General features: G+C 41.5%; 1 protein-coding gene across 1 annotated transcript in view; it reads right to left on the bottom strand.

Moving 5' to 3' along the window:
* The window catches only part of CFAP61 (cilia and flagella associated protein 61), a 255,956-nt gene that overhangs the window by 83,062 nt on the left and 152,493 nt on the right, over positions 1-20,401 (bottom strand). Inside the window, exons 18-20 of the mRNA XM_012657219.1 lie at positions 16,912-17,010; positions 11,696-11,864; positions 2,497-2,671 (exon numbers count right to left, since the gene is read on the bottom strand). Of these exons, the coding sequence (XP_012512673.1) occupies positions 2,497-2,671; positions 11,696-11,864; positions 16,912-17,010 (443 nt within the window). The remainder of the gene's footprint in view (positions 1-2,496; positions 2,672-11,695; positions 11,865-16,911; positions 17,011-20,401) is intronic.

Raw genomic sequence — 20,401 nt, 5'->3', positions numbered from 1 at the left:
CTGAATATGACTCAAATTATGGGAAAGCTACGAAGAGAAAGTTTGCTTAAGGTAAGAGGTTAACATTTTTCTTCCTTTTTTTTTTTTTTTTTTTTTACTTGAGAAGTCATTTGAAAAGGGCCTCTACACAGATTTACATTAACTTGGCTGGGTCAGGTTTCTCAGATGGATCCCAGAGCCTGGTCCCAGCATCTGCGTGCTTAGAGCGCCTACCTGGGAGGTGCCCTGTGGAGTCATTGAGCACCAGACCTGGGGAAAATCACCTACAATGAAGACAAGAAACTGATTCCCATATGCTGTTCCATGGACAAATGCAGGCACTCAGAATGGCTTTCTGCAGTGGCTGATGGGAGACATTTCTTAAATCTTGAAAAAACATTCTCCTTTCAGTGGGCACCAGAGCATCACCATCTTTGACCACTAGTCAAGTCAGCAGAATGGCGCTGACACTCTTCCCCCATCTGAGAATGGAGAGAACAATGGATGAGAAGGCGCCTGAAGGAGACTGTGGTGTATCTTTTTTGGGGATCTCTAAATTCTCTGCCATCAACATTCAACCTTAAGAGCTTGCCTTGCCACTTTCAAAGGCCCTTTTCTTGGTCAAATGCTCTGTAGTCCTAACATCCAAAAATGCCAAAGGTTCAAAGTTAAATCATTGCATGCTAACAGGATTGGGTGCAGTCCTAAGACGTGCTATGTATTTTGTTTTGAACCACTGGCTTTTGTGCTTTCAGGGAGTTTAAGTTACATTTTGAGGTACAGACTTGATGAAATAGTAATTATTTGTCACAAATTCTATGGATAGAAGCAAAGTTCTACAAATTACAACTCCTCTTCCATTTTTGCAAATAAGTTTTACCGGAACACAGCCCTGCCCATTAGGTTACATGCTGTCTGGGGCTGCTTTCTTGCCACAATGGCAGAGTTGAATAGCTGCAATGGAGACCGGATGACCTGCAAAGTCTAAAACATTTACTATCTGGCATTTTACAGTAAAAGCTTGCTGACTCCTGGATTAGAAAATTCACTAAGGCTCTATAGGTCTTGGGGCAGTGATGAAAGAATGACTAAAATGTTGAAATAGGTTTAAACACATATAGATGCAAACCTGAAAATAATACCAAGTTATGATGCAAATATGAAAATATTTTACAACAGGTTTTAAATCTGCATTGCTGGTATATATCTGTATATCCCATCTCTATCCAAAGGTTCCAGACCCAGTTGGTTTTATGGGTGACTCCTGTCTAACCTTTAAGTTACTTTGTATTTCAGACCCCTAAAGAATATGGAAAGCTTCCAAAAATGCTGACATTAGCATACACTTGATTCCAAAAGCCTAACAAAGAAAGCATGAAAGAGAAAACTACAGGCCAATCTCATTTATGAATTTAGAGGCAAACAGCCTATGAAATATCAGCAAATTGAATCCAGCAATACACTGAATGCCATTTGATATCTATCTAAAAGGTTTTAATGTAGTAAATTAGTAACCTTTTAATGTAGTAGCGCGGCAAAAAGTTAATTAATACCTAAATTGTCCACCCAAAATCAGAAGAAACTATATTTAATTTTGGTGTATTAATTATGTTAACAAATATAATTAAATTTTATTTAAATACATATATTACATAAATTAACATATATAATTTTACACAGTGAGGCCTACTTTCTGGGCACTTAGTGATCTTTACATCCCTGGACTGAATTGAAGGTCTGGGTTGGAATCCCAGCTCTAACCATAGGCGGGTGTGTAACTCAGTCAGGTCACTGACCCTCCCTGGGCTTCAGGTAAAATGGAGAGGCCGTACCACCTCATCTCCAAACCTTGACTTCCAGGTTTCAGTTACAGACACATAGGAAGCCAGGCCCTATTCTGGTCGTTTTACTAGCTGAAAAATTTCAACAGCATCCAAGCAATAGAGAGGAAGATGCTTGAGAAAGCACTTTTGAGTGGCAGAGGCATTTGCACAAATGTTTCACTTTCTCATTTCAATTCAAAAAATGGTATGCAACTTGAGTCTGTGTATTTGTGGGAAGGACTGTACAGGCAACACCAGGAAAGAGAACAATGGATTGTGGAAAGAAGAAAAAGCCCCTCCGAAACATGCCTTTCTTTTTCTTCCTAGGTCTTTTCAGCTTCCAAAAAGGAGACATATTTTCCATATAATTGCTAAACATGTTTGCTTATTAAATTATTCTTTAATTAGTCAATGATTTTAGCCATGCTTTGCTCTTCAGATATTCATTTTGTGTAATAAAATAATTATAGATAATTAAACTATCTCAAGCCTTTTTCTTTCCCCCAGCAAACATGCTGGGTATCCAAAAATGACAACAAGTTGTAAATTAATCTGGAAAACAAAGCATGACAGATGAATGATTTGGTTGGAATTAATTAGGCACTAATTATATACTGGAACTAGATGAAGAATGAGACTCATTATAAAGATAAAACACTCTTCTGAAAAGATGCACAGTTACCCACATCCTTACCTTCTGTGGTGATGGAGTTGTTCCTTATCCAAGTCAGTGCCTTACAGCAGTCCTCCTCGTCATTGAGGGTGAAATGATTGCAAGGAACTTTCCCAGTGTACCGCCGCTTACTGCCGTTTGCAACCTCTCTGTTTGTCGGGTGTTGACTAATATCAGCCCCTGCAGGGCATGGGACCTGAGGTATGTTAGAGACATGCTTATTTCAGTGGTAATAGGTGAAACACCAACGCAGTTGGGAAAAAAAAAATAAGATATAGCAATATCAAGTACAGGTATGTCTTTTTCTGTTTCCAGATATAATCAATCAGGTGTTTAATTAAGGGGGAAAAAACAGGCAGAATGACCACTTAGAGATGGTTCTTAGAAGGAGTCACCCTGGTTATCTAATGCTGTGCAACAAATTATTTCAAAACTCAGTGGTGGAAAACAACCATTTATTAGGTTCCCAGATTCTTTACATCAGTAATTCAGACAGGCGAGGTGGGGGACAGGTTGTCTCTATTCCAAAATGTCTGGGGCCTTAGCTGGGAAGACTCAAATGCTGGGGGTAATTTGGTGGCTGGGGATGGAATCATCTGGAGATAATTAAAGTATCCCAATCCTTTTCCTTTCCCCCAGAAAACATGCTGGGTATTCAAAAATGACAAGTTGTCATTATTTGTCTGGTAGTTGATGTTGGCTGTGAGCTGGATCTTAGCTGGGGTTGTTGGCCAGAACACCCACATGTGACCTTGCCGTGTGGCTTGGGCTTCCTCATAACATGGTGGCTGGGATCCAAGAGCAAGTGTCATGACAGAGATAGAACCAGTGCAGAGAGCTCCATGTTCTTTTCTAACCTAGTCTTGGAAATCAGGCAGTGTCTCTTCCACCATATTCTATTCATGGAGGTTGTCATAGAGGCCTGCCCAGGACCAGGGGAGGGAACCTAGACTCCACCTCTTCATGCAGGAGTGGCACGGCTCTGGACGAGGACACGGGACTTAGTTTGACGTGGCCATTTTTGGTAAAAACAATCTGCCACAGACACAATTTTATCTGGGGTTGAAATGCAAGTGTATAGAGGAGCTAGGCAAAAAAGAGAACGAGGGAAGTGGATTACTATATACTTAGGAAAATGATAGACTTATTCTTCGCTTCGTCACAGAACTTCTCTCTCTCTCTCTCCCTCCTCCCCACCCCGATTCTCTCTCTCAACATGGAGCCCTCTCAGCATAACTTCTGGTCTCTCGGTTTTGACACAGACCTGAATGGGAACAGAAACTTTCCTCTACTGTAAGGAAAGCAATAGTAAAAACACAATAAAAGATGACAGCTAGCTAACTTGTCTTCTGTGTCAAGAATACTGTAGCAAACTGGAGGGTCTGTGCCCTGGCCTCAGAGTTCAGCCAGAGCACAGCTCCATCCGGTTGTTGTCAGGGGAGAGTACGGGTTCAGCACGGCCAGATCTGATTTCTCGAGACATGCCAAATCCTTGGGTTTTTATGTGGACTCCTGATTTCTTATTATATTGGTTCAAATTAAAATCAAACAAATGCCACTGTGAAAACCAAATAAAACAGCACACTGACCTGAATTTATTTACCCAGTGGGCCACCACTTTGCCTCTCTGATTTTTATTTGGCCGTCAGCTGGAGAGTATGTGGAGGAAAAAGAGGCAGGCAGAGGGGCACAAGACTCAAAGGCAACTGGAGGCCTCTGGTGGAAGACCTACCACACTAGCGGGCTTGCTGCATTATGGTTTAAGGCCACAGAAATAGGGGCAGAGGAATTTTTTTCTCCCTTGACAAAATGCTTTATTGTACTGGGCCAATTGCTGGCTGGTGCCTGACTAAACCCCAGCTGACAGTTAGGAAACTTTTGGTTCATATAATGGTATTTTCACAAAATAGGCAAAACTCAAGCTAGGATTTTAAATCCCAAAGCCAAATAATTTGTCCACACAGAGTTTAGCAGAACTCAATGAATAAAAAATGATCTATGAAAAAACACTGATACTATGTCATCAAAGTAAAGGAAGAAATAAACTTTAATATAAGGGCATGAGTGTATTTAATGAAGAAGTGCCATCCATCAGAGCTGGCTGTTCAAACTAGAGGGTTCTCTGCTACCAACTAAACTGGCACGAACTGTCGATTAGAGAGCAGCAGACAACTTTCCAACGTACCATCCTGTGACTTGACATTGAACAGTGCATCACTGTTGAACCAGCATCACTGGCTGGTGGGAACCCCTTGAACACCCCATTCCCCCCAGCAAGTTAATATTAATAACTTATGGTGGCAGGCACTGCTGGCAGCCTATCCAATATTCTAGCTCCCTTTGTTTTTTTTTAAGATGGAGTCTTGTTCTGTCACGTGGGCTAGAGTGCCATGGCGTCAGCCTAACTCATAACAACTTCAGACTCCTGGGCTCAAGCGATCCTGCTGCCTCAGCCTCCTGAGTAGCTGGGATTATAGGCGCACACCACCATGCATGGCTAATTTTTCTATTTTCGATAGAGACAGGGTCTCACGCTTGCTCAGGCTGGTCTTGAACTCCTGTCCTCAAGTGATCCTTCCGCTTCAGCCTCCCAGAGTGCTAGAATTATAGGCGTGAGCCACCATGCGCGGCCTATCTCCCTTTCTTTCTTAGTAACAGACTCCTTGGAAATATGCCCAGCTGCAAAACCACATTTCCTAACTCATGACCTAAGAGCTAGTCAAGAGGTATAAGCAGGAGTCCTTGGGTGAGGCAACATGAAAAGTCGTTTTGCTCTAGTCCTTCCTCCTTCCTGCTTCTTGTAAATCGAATGGCTGGAGCCACAGCAGCCATCTTGAGATGCTGAGTATGGAAACTACATTGGAAGGAAACCAGATGGAAGGGGCCTGAGGCCCTGATAACACCAGGGAGGCAACTTACTGGACCTGAGTTGCTTTTCTTCAGATATTTTTAATGAGAGAAAGAAATAAACTTCTTTTCCTTTTTAAACTGCTTATTTGACTCTACTTATAAACAGTAAGTTCTAGAATCTCTGTTGTAAAGACTTTTAAGAGCTATCAAGTGTAATCCCTGTACTATATCAATGAAAGAGAGAAAGAGGAAAGGGAAAGAGGGAGAGGAAAGAGGAACAGAGACAGTGGTTCAGAACTCATGCTCTCCCTGCAGGGGTGGGGAACCTGCAGCCTTCTAGATCCTTAAGTACAGCCTTTTGACTGAATCCAAATTTTACAAAACAAATCTTTTTATTAAAAGGGATGCAGCAGAGAAAGATGAAGCTTTTCTTGCCTCCTTTGGTGCTTAAAAAAGAACACTGTTGAAATCAGAAGGCCACAGGTTCTCCAATTCCTTGCTGACTGACCTTGAACAAATTACCTTCACGGCACTTTGATTCCCTCATTTATAAAATGGGGATGAAAATAGCATGGACCTCAGAGTTACGGTGAGCGCTCCATCAGTTAACATCTGTCTGTCGCTCAGCAAACATCCTACCACAGCGAGGTGCTTCTCCCCGTCCTGCTGAGGGCTCCCCTGACACACCATGCTCCTGTCTCTGGGCCTGGCCACTCCCTTTCGCAGTAGACTTTCGGACTATTAGAAAGTTGTTTCTTGGGACGAATAAGCACTGTATTCTCATTTTTTCTGGGGTCTGTCTTAAAGGCTTTCCAGGCTGTGATGTACAAGTCTAATTCGTTTTCTACGCGAAAGCCCTGCAAGTGTTTGAGGACTGGCTGGCATCCTGTGCACCCTAAATCTTCACTCCTCTGACCAAACATCTGGAGTGACTTTGAGTATCTGGCTGTGCTTCAGCTTGTTCTATCCCTTTTAAAATGAGACTCCAAGAAACCAATGTCATATTCCAACGGCACTTCTGTATTTGTGGTATATCTTTTGACACAATCATGTTCAGCAGGTAATGGGTTCATGTCTACATGGTCGTCATGAATTTTATCCGTTGTCAGTATGAATGTTTTTTCCTTCCACTTCCACTTGTTGAGTATTTATATTGCTGCTGCTTCTCACAGCTGTGTGAATTCACCTGAAAATTTCACTTTTTGTAACTTTTAACCATCTTTTTGTTTTTCAACTTTTGCTGCCATTTTGATTGAGAATTTCTCTTGCATTTTGAATTGAGTGCAAAAACAGAGTTTTAGTCTTGTAACAAGGTAGTTTGAAACCATGTCATTCCCTGTTATAACTGTTGTACTTTTCCCCTTGTATCATTCTAGTTTATACCTTCACTTTTAACCATTTTGGCTTTGTTTTCCCTCCTTTTTATCTTCTCCAGTGTTTGGAAGGTTCCTCATGCTGTTCCACAGGATTCTGTAAACTTATTTCTTCTAAATACAAGAGTCAAGACTGAAATATTACCTTTGGATTTCTCCATTTAAGATGATGCATATTCTTCCCTTGCCACCTCTCTCTCTATTTTCAACAACTTCCTGGTCTTTATTAGGTTAATTTAGATTGAGTCATTATTTTCTACTTTGCATTTATTCACAGATTTACAAAAATTATTTAGATTACATTCTTAAATTGTTTGTGTTGCTTGCCACCTGTCCTTTTCTACTATTGTGAAGATCTAAATTTCCTTTTATGTCTTAGTTATTTGGAATACCAGTTAAAGCAAAAAACATGGAAGATAATTTTTCTGAGGCCTCGCACATATCTTCAAATATGAGAAAATTAAGTGGGCATATAAGTATGGAATCACCAATTTCCCTCAAAATTCTGTGTGGTTGGTTTCATTTTCTTTTGCCATTTAATGCTTGAGAAAATATTTGACACCTGACTTACTTTTGTTCCTTTTTCAGGGGAAGGGTTGGTAATCTGTTATTTTTCTTTTGAAGTTCATTTTTTTCCCCATCATCATCATTCTCATAGAACCAAAATTTTGTCAGAATGTAACTAATTGAGAAAATTATTTCTTTGAATCTGCCTGGAATGTGGTTAGCTGGACAATATATTTTTCAGGTAAGGAAATTTTTCTTCTAGAATATCTTTGATTATTTCCTCTATTCCATTTCTTTGGCTCTTCAGGAAAACCAATTATCTATATGTTGTCTCCATGTCTATCATATCCTGTTATCTCTTGTACCAAGTATATCCCTTTGTCCTTTGCCTCTGCCCCCCAGGGGAGCTTTGCAGTTTGTCTTCAGCATCACTAACTGTACAGCAGCAGTTCTGTCTCTGGTGGGGATTTAATTTCAATTCTTTCTTATTCACCCATCTCCCTTTCATCTAATCCTGTGGCCTTTTCAGCTTACTCTCTACTCTTCTGATGGCTTCAGCTCCCATTTCAGAGGCTGAGTGATAAAATTGTACTGAGGATGATAAATAGTTTCCTGCAATGTTTGTGTGTGTATGTGTGCATGCATCTTGAATTTCTGAATATTTTCAAAAATGTGTTCTGTGATTTTTCCAGATGTTCCCTTTCTCTTATTGTGTTATCTTTTTGGTCTAGTTGTCTCTTGCTGTTCAATAAACTCACACCAAAAATTAGTGACTTAAACAACAACCCTTTTATTAACTTTTCATGGTTTTCTTGCTCAGAAATCAGGTAGGGTTTGGATGGGCAATTCTTTTATTCTATGTGTTATGGAGAGAAGTCACTTTAGCGATATTCAGCTGGTGGATGGACTGGCCTGGAGCATCCGAGATGGCTTCACTCACATGTCTGGTGCCTTGCAGGGATGGCTGGAAGGCAGAGAACCCACCTATGGCATCTCCAGCATGGTGATCCCAGGGTATCAGAAGTTTTTATGTGGTACCCAGGGCTCCAGGAGCAACTGTTTCCACAAACAAGGAGGATCTTTATGGCCTTTTTGACTTGGCCTCGGAAGTCACACCATGTCACATCCTTTGTACTTTGTTGGTTAAGGCAGTCACAAGCCTGCCCAGATTCAAAGAGAAGAGACATAGACTCTACCTCTTGGACAGAAGAAGCATCAAAGACTTTGTAACCATGTTTTACAGCAGCCACTTTTCTTTGACCTCATGCTGTTATTTTCCCCTTTAATCGTCTTCAGATTGTGATCTCTTCATACTAGTTGCTGTCAAATGGCATTGGGGACTGTCTTTCTCAGGTCTGTTACTGGGAGGCACACTGGTGTAGATAGTTCTCTCTCCTAACCCCTGTTTGTAGCAGGCTCTCACCGGGGGCTGCACTGTTCTGGATGCCACACTATTATTTACCCAGTCTAAGATAAAATTAACCTCTTTGGAGACTGCACATATTGCTGATCCATATCAAGCTTACCATAACTAGTCCCCAGCTCTTTCTCTCACTTGGTTGAAGGTACTTGCCCCACCTACTGGCTGCTCGTGAGCACCACTTCTTTGAATAGTCCACGCCACAGTTTTCTAACCATCAATGCCAAACTCATGTGACTTCGAGTTGACAAATTTTTGTTCTTCTTCTTTTTGAGGTTACCCAAATCCAGGTGTTGGGCAGGCATCTCTCTGTCTTTCCATAACTGTCACGAGTCATAGAGAGCAGCTCTTTGATCTCATTTGTAAGCTATCTCAGAGTATTTTTCAAAACCAGCATGTGTTTACCAATTTAGAAGAATCAAAGTTGATAGGAGGGGTGAGGAAGGGAGTTAGAGGGTTCTGAAAGTGAGCCTGCTAAATCTTCATCTTCCAAAATGGAAAGGTCATAGCTAATGCCTGAAGTTGACAGATCAAGGAAAAACTTCTATAAACATATTAACTGTATTTGGAGTTATAGGGGTAACCATGAAAGAATTAAAAACAGAAATGCTTCAAACTGGTTGTTTCTGGAAAGAGGGCTTGGAAGTAAGAGAGGGTTGGGAGAGAGGCTGGCCCCCCTCATGCTCAGCCCCAAGGTACAATGTAATGTTTTACTTTGTGCATGGATGTTCTGATAAAAAAAAATAAGTGATATGTATTTGAATATCAAAAATACTGCATAATATTTTAGAGTGAGGCATGCCATTTAAAAGGTCTGATTAGGCCAGGCGCGGTGGCTCACGCCTGTAATCCTAGCCCTCTGGGAGGCCGAAGCGGGCGGATTGTTTGAGCTCAGGAGTTCGAGACCAGCCTGAGCAAGAGCGAGACCCCGTCTCTACTAAAAAAAATAGAAAGAAATTATTTGGACTACTAAAAATCTATATAGAAAAAATTAGCTGGGCATGGTGGCGCATGCCTGTAGTCCCAGCTCCTCGGGAGACTGAGGCAGTAGGATTGCTTGAGCCCAAGAGTTTGAGGTTGCTGTGAGCTAGGATGACGCCACGGCACTCTAGCTAGGGCAACACAGTGAGACTCTGTATCAAAAAATAAAAAAATAAAAAAAATAAAAGGTCTGATTAGAGGTTAAGGTTTGTAATTATATTTTATAACAGGTTATCTTCTTGCTTTGGGTTTAAGCTTTATTTTTATCACTTTAATTTGTTTTTAAAAAATCGAAAAATTGGGACAAAACCATGAGATTGCTGAAGAGAAGGAAATAAGAGAAAAAAATATCTAGAAGATCCCCAGGGAATTCAGCTGCCCTTTCTGCATCACTCTATGTACTTTGATTTTTATGTCCTTCTGGAAAAATTAAATTGGAACTCCCTTTGTCACTTCTTCATTTCATTTTTTCCATTGTAAAAAGGGCAAGAGCTTAATGTGCCACAGACTAAAGCTGCAGGGGCAGCTGGACACACATGGGCAGATGCTCCAGTCTCTGGACAGCTGGCCGGGTCTTCCACTCGCAGTTTCCAAAGTACGCAGTTTTGGGCAGCGGCTAGAACCCGGCGGGCAGGTGATGGGGAGACCAACTGAAAAGGTGCATGGTGTTTTCTTCTGGCTTAATGTTTTAAAAAGAGGAATATTTAAATATCAAAACGAAGTATTCCTCCAGTTAATTTTTATCCCTTAACCAGAAAAAAAAATCCTCTTCTATCCTTTGAGAATTAGACTTCTCAAAATAAAAAAATAAAAAAAAATACAAAAGAAAGAAAGCAAAGGAAAGGAAAGGAAAGAAATTATTCAGAGGTTGATCCAAACTACTCCAAGTGTGGTCCATTCACTGGCATCATGGGCCTCACCTGGGAGCTTGTCCGAAATGTAGCATTTCAGGCTCCCAGCCCAGCCCCCCTGCTCCACTCTGCATTTTAACAAGATGCACAGGGGATTCGTGTGCACAGTACAGGTTGGGAAGTGCTGCTGTAAGGTATAGATGAGGGATTCTAGGTTGAGCAAATTCGAGCTGGTGGTTCTCAGCCTTAGCTTAGAAGCATCTGGGAGGTTAGAAAAAATACCCAACTGGGTCCCACCACAGAATAATGAAAACAATCTCCGAGGGTGGGGCTAGGCATAGGTGTGTGTTCAAAGCACCCGAGGTGATCTCAATGTGCAGCCAAAGCAGAAAACATTGGTTAAGTGATGCTCAGAGCTGCTGAGCGCATTCTGTGACAACGCCTGGACTGAGACGCTGTCTCCTCCACAAGCTGCCTCTTGCGGCCTTGGTGATGTCAAGGAACTGGTGTACAAAGGCCTGCATCGAATCCACAACCATTCACAAAATGGCCTGACTTAGATTCCATCCCTGAGTTACAGAGTAAGTCTCATTTCCACATATTTTTGTAACTACCTCAAATGCTCATGTGCACTGTAAACCGGGAAGATTAAAATCTGCTGCCCTAAGACATTGAACAGCTTCAACTGTATCCAGTGATGCTTTATTCAAATGTGGCTGGAGAGCTTAATAAAATGGAAAGGGCGGTCACTGGGAAACCAATCAACCAGATTTCCTAGTTTTATAACCGAGAGACAAAATAAAATAAGGGTTGACAGAAGGTGCGCATGTCTGAAATACTTTTGCGTGAGCCCATTGCCACAGCCAAATGTTAGCCTCTTGAGGCATAAATTAATTTACCACAAATGCATTCCTGGTTGTGTCTGGATTCTGCTAGGGTGAGCAGTAAGTGTTAGACTTTTGGACAACAGCTTAAAGAATGACATTTCTCTAACTTGCTGTGATTTTTATCCTTGAGCAGAATGTTTTTCTTGGAATGGGTTTCTGGGAGGGTTTGCGGACACAATTCTGGTCATGTGTGCAGGCCCTGAAGGGCGCTTTTATGAATTTAGCTCAGCAGCTGTCCAGACAAGAAGGGATGCTCTTTACCCAGAAAGCGTGTGCCCCAGTAAACACATGAATCACTCTCATGGAGGTCTCCAAACACATGCCGTTTGCACTTCATGTGCCCGGCCTTACCTGGTACTGCTGCCCGGTACAGAGGATGAGGTGGTCATAGAGCACGATTTCCCCCTTGGAAAGCACGACGTGCTTGGCTGCCCGGTCTATGCCAGTCATTCTACCAACCACAACATTAACCCAGGAGCACAGTGACATCAATGCATAATCTTTATCATTAAAACAGTGGCTGCAAAGAGAGAAGCTCCGTAAGTGACATTTGAGCAGCTGACAGCGGGCATTAATTAGACATCTGGTGAGCTGGTTCAAGTCCCCTAGTGGGCCGGGTCTGTGCTCTTGCTGTGAGTTTACCAGGACCGACACTGGGAGATTGTTCGTTATGAAACACTTAGTCACAAATTGACATCTTCCCATTAAAGCTAAATTGTTCCACCTGGCTTAGGCCAGCCCATGACAGGGAGGGAGGGAGGCTGTGTGTGTGTGTGTGTGTGTGTGTGTGTGTGTGTGTGTGTGTGTGAAATCACTAATATTATGCACTTTCCTCTGCTTCTGTTTCATGGAGGTTGTACGTTTTCTTTAGCTGTTGAACTGTCGTATTGATCACAGACTCAAAGGGAATGAGGAAGAAGGAAGTGACATTGTTGAGAATTCCCAAAGACGGGTCAGAGTCCTTGAATATGGAGAACCCTTCTTATTTGCTGATACTTTTCAATAAAGGGCTCATTCTTAGAATTAATGTATGGCTTCATGCCAAAACAACAAAACACATTTTATTTAACGAAGATGTCAATTAGGGAATTATGTTTGCAGCAAGTATACTCCCTGGAGACTTTTGGGATTCACCCTACAGGGCAAAGGTGATTTACAGGGAACTGGTACTTCAATGAACAGCAAGTCCTTTAATGCTGTGGCTTCAAGGCACTGGAGGCTGCCTGAGCTTTCATTTTCTGGGTTCTATGGGAGTCTGAGCACTCTACAGTAATGTGGTAAGAGTGGGCTTCTTGTGGTTTTTAAGTTTATTTAAAGATTTTTGTGAGGGCTGTTTCTAGAATTTTCTGAAAGGTTTTACCTTTTAATGACTCTGTTCTGAAGACTGAGAGTCTAAGGCAATAGGACAATAAGTGTTGCATTGAAGTTTAGGCTGTATGATCCTTTTCTTCTTTTTAAAAACATTTTTAAACATTATTTTTTTATTTTTAGAGATGGAGTCTTGCTATGTTGCCCAGGCTGACCTTGAACTTTTAGGATCAAACCATCCTCCATGTCAGCCTCCTCAGTAGCTCGGACTGCAGATGCACGTCACCACGCCCAGCAGCATGATCTTTTTCACTCAGAACTGTACCATGGTCCAGGTCCCTGCTCTTTTGCTAAAGAGCCTAGACTCTGCATTCCCTTGATATATTTCAGTTTTCTCACCTCCCGACATGGGATAATTAGCCCTCCCTACATGTCTCAGCCATTGTACAGAATGAACAGAATGTAAGAGATGCTGTTTTGTTAAGTGGGATGCATATGTGAAGGGTATTATTGTAAATAATATTAATGATACATAATCCTGTTTACTTTCTTTGGAGGAAAACAGGATTCTGAAGTGGTAATGGGAGAACATTTTTTCTTTTTGATCCACACGTGAGTCTTGTCTTGCTGCACAAAGAGAATTCTAGTAATGGTGCACATTAGACCCTGTTACGGGAGCTGTGAAAGAGATGGGAGCTCTGGGCTTTGTATCTCTCCATGAAACGACACTTAAGAACAAGAAAATTTCTTCTTAATAAGTAAAGAAAATCAGAGGCTGGCGTGTCACAGGAAAATAATGGTGAGATGAAATAGTGAGATGAAATTCTCTTCTAAAAAACCATTTTGATAGCTTTGCAGGAGTACAGGAAACTCCATTGCTTCCATACATTCATGAGAGACCCACGAAGGCTTGCTCATATTTGTGATACAGTCCCTACTACAAGCATTCGAGATGAGGAAAAATTAAATATACTTAGTGCACAGGGATTAGTCTTATGAGGATTTGCCCAAAGGTAAAAGCTCTCCTGGGAAATTTGTGGAAGGCTAAGACAATGCTGTTTTTAATGACAGTAAGACAGTAGTGTTGATAATGTCAGAATGCATATTTCAAATTAAAATTTGAAGCTCTGTCCAGTGGGAACTGACACTGGGGAACACTGATTTTTAGGAACCTTTACTCAGATGCAAAAGGAAGCATTGAAGAATGTGGGGTGCTGGCTTTTATAGTATGTTATTACACTGAATAACATCTCTCAGTTTAAAATATCACTGTGTAAGTGACTGCTATGCATTCTGGATGTTACTAACCATGCTGAACCTTCTTTAATTTTCTTGCCAGGTAAGTGAAACTATATATTGGAGACTGTAAGTGATCTTTTTCCAAAATTATTTCCTAAGCAGAATTAATAAGCATTAAGATTTTAACGTAGCAGGGACTGTCTCATGGCTTGGTGACAAGAGAAATGCCTCCACTAGGGTTCTCTGGAAAGGAGACAAGAAACCAAAGAAGGCACATCAATGAAACTTCATGCTTCCCAAGTGAGTTTGACCCTGACTCGAAAATAATGTTGTCTTGACAGAAAATTCTGGAGACAGACAGGAGGAGAAAAAAAGGAAAAATTCGAGACGAAGAAATTTCTGGAAGAGGGCATACATGAGGAGCGGCAGCTTGCTCAAGGTTGTAGAGCCCCCAAACCGAGTGGTCAGAAGACTTAGCCTAAAGCTCCAGTTGCACAGTTAGAAGCAAGTTCCAGGAGGGCGTGTGTAAGTCAGTGGAGACCTGCACCTCACGGAATCAGAACTTTTCAGAACTGGAAAGAACCTTAGAGTTTCTCATAAAGGATTAATTGTGACACTTTTAGAGGAAGGACCATCATAATTAACTTTCAATTAGTCAGGGTCGATTGTCCAGCTAGTGGGTTTCTCCTGTTTCCTGTTCTCCCCTCCTCCCGCCACCTTCCCTTCGCTCCATCCCAGGCACGTCATTAGCGCCTCCGCCAGAGGCTGCACAGGGCGGGGGAAAGAAGCCAAAAATGGTTATTCAGAAAATAATCACAACAATAACAAATCAAAACACTGGTTAAGGACAAGTTCAAAATTAGTATTTGGAATGAGGAATTTAAATTATTAAATTTATGGATGTCATTTGCACTTGATATTTTTAAACTCCTTGCTCAGAGATAATTTCCTTTATTGGGGTATGAGGACCATTTGAAAAGTAACATCCTGTTTATGATTCATTCTGGTTTCTAAGAAGTATGATGACATGCAGTTACCCATGCAAAGGGATCTGGCTGTGTTATTTAGTCTCTAATACTTGAGGGTAACGAGTTTTGCGGATATTTTTGGAGGCAACTTTCATTTAGTCCACGTTATTCATTGAGCACTCGCTGTATGCCAAGCACTGTCCCAGATGCTGAGGACATATCAATGAACAGAAAGGTAAAAATTCCTGCCCTAGTGGAATTTATAGTATAGTTGAAGGATCTAGAATATAAAGAATAAACATAATTTAAAACGGCAAATTATATAATATTTAGAAGTATTTCCAGTAGTAAGAAAAAAATAGAGCAGAGAATGGGGAACTGTGTTGTGTTGGGGTGTTGGAGGCAAATGAATGGGGTGGGGTGGTCAGGGTAGGCCTCATGGAAAAGGTGACATTTAAGAGAGAAAAGCAAAGACCTCAAGATGGGGACTTGACCATCGTGTCTGAGGGACATTGAGAAGGTTGATGTGGCTAGAAAAAAAAGGCAAAAATAGTCAAAAGTCAGGTTAGAAAAGGAAGTAGACAGGGAGAGATTTTAGGTCAGAGCATTCTAGAACTTTCAGTGATGATGGCGGTGTTCTTTATCTGTGCTTTCTATTAATAATATGGTAGTCACTGGCCACATGTGGCTAATGTGATCGAGGAGCTGAATTTTTCATCTCATCTAATTTTAAGTAATTTAAATTTAAATAGCCACATGAGGCTAGTAGCCACCACATTGGATAGTGCAGCTCTGGGTTGCGAGGAGTTGATATGATCAGAGTCACATTTTTGCAGCCTTGCTCTGGCTACTGTGTTGAGAATGCAGAGAGGCAAGGACAGCGGCAGGGACAGGGGTGACTTTCCACTCAGCCACTGCCGATGCAGAAAGTCAGTTATTAGCTGTTCTCTCCCATAACATGCCCAGCGTGGGATTGACAGAAACCTTTACCCAACTGACTGAATTAAATCGCTCGTAAGACATTTATCCGTCCAAACAGTATTTCCTGGGAATCATACAATTTAGAAAGAGGAAAACTGGAGGAAGGGGATATCCATGTGTTCTTGGGAAGAATTTGGTGTTATGCTAATTCCAACAAAAATCCAGCAAGCTTGGCTTATCATATACTTTTCACAATCAAAAAAACCAAAGCTCAGACGCTTAGTGGTAGGGGCTGATCTGAATCTGAGTTCTCCTGGGCTCAAAACCCATGCCCTTTATACTGCACCATAATGACATCCTTCAAAAAATATTAAAGTTTATAGTTTGGTAGAAGTATTAGGTCAAAATCAGCATGGTTCTGCGGGTAAGGAAGCTGTAGTTTTTCTCACTGTCTGATGGAAAAGTGAGTCTTTTTCATGGAGGAGAGAGGGTCCCTTCATCATGGACTCTCAAATGAACCCCCTGAGAGGGAACAATTTCCTTCATCCTCATTGGAAAAATTGGAAGATTGTTTCTAGAGGCAGGGAGCCTAATATTTCTTGTACCCATGTTTTGCTACAGGAAATTAAAATTAATAAAACTTTGTGATAAGGAAATGGTATTGTCTAGAAGGCATTTTATCAAATAATGATTCCACTGGGATGAAAACAATAAGGCTTGCCCAGACTGGCATGGAAGTTCTCTGATTGCAAATGGCCAGGTTAGGTGTGAGACACATACCCCAGTGAGGTAGGTGCCTTGTTGGATGCAAACATAGTCACCAAGCTCCATTGCCCTAGTGTCACTCAGAACCCAAATACAGGGGTGCCTGGGCCCATAGACTCCATCCCAATTGCTTGGAACAGGGCAGATGTCTTCCCACAGATACAAAATGATGGCCTGACCCTGCCACTCTTGGCCATTCACTTGTTAACAAGTTTGTACTTGTATCTCCTAAATAACGTCTGAACTCCAGGAGAAAATCTTATCACTTTCCCTTTCCAATCTGAAATTCATTATTTAGCATAAAAAAGACTGCGCATGAATTAGGACATTTAGGACTCAGAATGAAAAAGCAAATAGAATTCATACTCAGTTGCTAAAAACTTCCTTTGTTCAGCACCCAGAAGGTTTTTTCCAGGGAGTCCATGAGTTGAAATCAGGATGAGATTATCAAACTTCAGGTGAGAGCTATGGGGAAAGAAAAAAAAAGGCAAAGAACAAAAAGAGTTTAGGCTTGATTAGTGAAAGTTTATCATAATTCAATTTAACTTTATATCATATGTCATACAACTGTTGAATTTTTCTTTGAAGCTAGCAACTCTTTTTGCACAACCCTTCAAATAGAACCGACCACTTAAATGAAAAAAGGAAGCTGGCACTGGAACTGCTATTGCAGAAACTTCAGCCACACACAATAATGACAGGACAGACACTGTTTAATTTTCTTCATTTAATTCTCAGAGTAAAACAAAATAAAACCCCCAACTTGGGAGGAGGGAGGTAAATATGGTATACATTAATGCAGAGTTTGAATTTTAGACTATTTCTAAGAAACTGCTTAGAATCACAGCCACCACAGCTAAACCTTGCTGAGTGCTTACAGTCAAGCCCTTTGCATGTAATGAGGTCAGTAATATTATTATCCATATTTTATCAGGTGAAACTGAGGCAAAGTGATTTGCCAAGACCATATCGCTAGTACGTCAAGGGCGGGGTCTGGACCCAGGCTGTCTCGCTCTAGCATCCTCTCACCTCACCTCTGCCTGTACTGCCCTGTAGACCTCAAATTGTCTAGAGGGATCCAAAGATCATCTAATTCCCATCGGTCAACATTAGCTTTATTACTTTCAGATACATACAGTTACTCAAATCAAGATACTAAACTGTCACTTAGGAGAAAATTCTGGAGGATTCCTTTTAAGAGCAAAACTGCCTTATATTTGCACCGGGCTTTCCAGAGCCCGCGGCACATTCACAGGCACGACCACAGAATCTTCAAGACGATGTATGTTGGGGTGGGGGAGGGGCAAGTTTTTATGACCCATATTTCATATGTGAGAAAATCAAGGTTGGAAATGGTAAGTAATTTGTTCAAGGTCACGAAGCTCATAAGCAGCAGGGCTAGAAACAAAAGCCAGGCTTTCCAACCCTGACGGTACCTTGTGCCACTCACCCACGCCGCCCCTAGCTGCCCACTAACCAGTCCTGCGTTAAGGCCCACCCAAGTGGAGGCCTCTGTAGAACTCACGTGCTGAACACTCACTCTATGTTTGCTCTTTAGTATTGAAAATGTGCCCTCTGGACACAGTCAGCAAAATTGTATGGGTGAGTTGATCTTTTCATAGGGTTTGGGCTGATGAGAAAGATATTTTCTTCTAAAATCTCTCCTTAGTTCATACCTCCCCTTCAGTCAACCAAATGCCAAAAAAAAGAAGCCTTCACCGAGTCAGAGGAAAACACCTGCCCTCTTTTCCCACGAGGAGATTGGAAAGGTTCCAAATGTGGAAATGCTATCAATTTACTGACAATCTGTTAAGTAGTATTGAGAGCAGGAGACTTTTGATCGTGGCACGGGCGGGCAACACAATAAACTCAACTGCACCTGACATTTAAAAATAGCTAAATATTAGGAGAGGTTTTGCTTTAAGGTCTCTAAGGATGGGTGTCATTTAAGAATGAATATTCTTATTTTATATGAAGAAAACTGAGCACATCTTATCCTCTAATAATAAGAATAAAAATTTTGAATATCTTCAAATAACATAAAGGTCACAATTAACCCCAGCTACTCAGGGCTGCCAGTTTGCAAGTGCACACCAATGACAGGTCTCTGATTTATTACCATTTAGTGGAAAAGCAAATAATAATAATGATATCTGTTTATACCCACACGCAGTAAAAATTTGGGCTTTGGATCCTATGTGATCGACATGTGGTTTATATTATACTAATAGTAGTTATACATAGGCCCTTTTTATGGCTCTATGTGAATAGAATATTTAATAATTACCCAGCTATATCTTTTACTACAAAGATAATCCCTTTGGTACCAAATAATTTAAATTATCTAACAACATGGATCAAATAACTTGTAAATTGCCAACTTACTACATTGTGTTATCCTAAATTATGCTATTGTACAATTAAAAATTTCCCCTAAAAGCAGTAGGTTTTTCTTTTATATCATCTATAATGATATAGTGCAAAGATTTTTTTTCAGGGGGAGACATTTTATGGATTATTATATATTAAAAAAACCAGCTTTTCACTCCTTTAGCCCTAGTCAAGATCCTTTTGCATTCTTTGTGTGGCTGTTCTGGTCCTTTCTCCAATCTTTGAGTTCCCTGCTGTCACCCTTCTTGTCCTTTCTACCATCCTCCTCCCTCATTCTCAAGTGGGCACATCTCCTCCATCATAGAGGAAACACAGCCAAGCCACCAGGTTTCCTTCCTTTTCCCTTCTTTCCATGTCTGGGGGCATCTACAGGAGACTTCATCCACCTCCCTGAGTCAGAGGAGAGGTGTCTCTCCACGAACCCTGTCTGTTCTTCAAGTCTTTCTTCTACCTCTCCCAACCCCACACCAGGAAATTTCTCTTACAACTAGACTTAAGACACCTGGTTGTGGCTAGTCCAGCACTGATAAGGTGGATCCGTGCAGTCAGCAGGGGCCACAGCCTGCTTCTCTGCTTCTCCACGTGAGCTTTCCATTTCCAAGGTCACCTCAGGCCCAAGGAGGCTCCTGAGCTCCGCCATCACAGACACATGACAAGCACAAGGCAGGAGGAATGGGCAGCCTAGTAAGGGACCTTCCTAAAAGTTCCACATGACATTCTTGTTTACACTGTCAGAACTCAGTGACATGGCCAGAGGGTAGCAGTAAGAGAGGCTGGAAATGTAGTTTTTCAAAGAAAAACATAGTGGTTTAAACAACAACAATGCACAATGGTTTTTCAAAGAACTGCATTGCCCAGGGTTCTGTTACCAAGGACAAAGGGCAGAATGAATAAGTCGGGGCCACTATAAGTCTCTACTCTAGTTGACTCTTGAAGAGAGGGTAGGATGAGGCTGGGAAAAGATCCTTAGTAATCAGGATCCAGGCAAAAAATATCAGGCGGACTCCACGAGGTCTGACCAAATGAGTGAAGGCAGAGGCATGTGCAGGTTACAGGGATCAAAAAGGGATGGGGAATTATCCAGGGACTCCCAACAGCGGATGTCATTGCTGATCCTAAGCCTAAAGGAGCAAGAGATGGAGGAAGTATCAAGAGCCCAGGGTCTGTGGCTGTAGAACACGGGGTCTGAGACAACGTTGCCTGAAGGTTCTCCTTCCTGATTGCTCTTTACCTGGCTCCTCCTCCACTATCCCATCTTCCTGGCTGATGTTACACACCACCATGACTTTATCTTACATATTTACTATAGTGTACTATATTGTACTATAGTGTTTCTTGGAGCTATAATCTAATTTCTAAACACCTAGCAGTCCTAACTGGAATGCTCCAGGGTAATCCCAAATTCAATTTGAGTCCGAACAAAGCTCTTGGTAGCCCCACCCCACTCCTCCTTCATCTCCATCAA

This window comes from Propithecus coquereli, unplaced genomic scaffold (genome assembly GCF_000956105.1).
Source record: "Propithecus coquereli isolate 6110/MARCELLA unplaced genomic scaffold, Pcoq_1.0 Scaffold533, whole genome shotgun sequence".
Classification (NCBI taxonomy): domain Eukaryota; kingdom Metazoa; phylum Chordata; class Mammalia; order Primates; family Indriidae; genus Propithecus; species Propithecus coquereli.
This window is presented reverse-complemented; position numbering and strand designations above follow the sequence as displayed.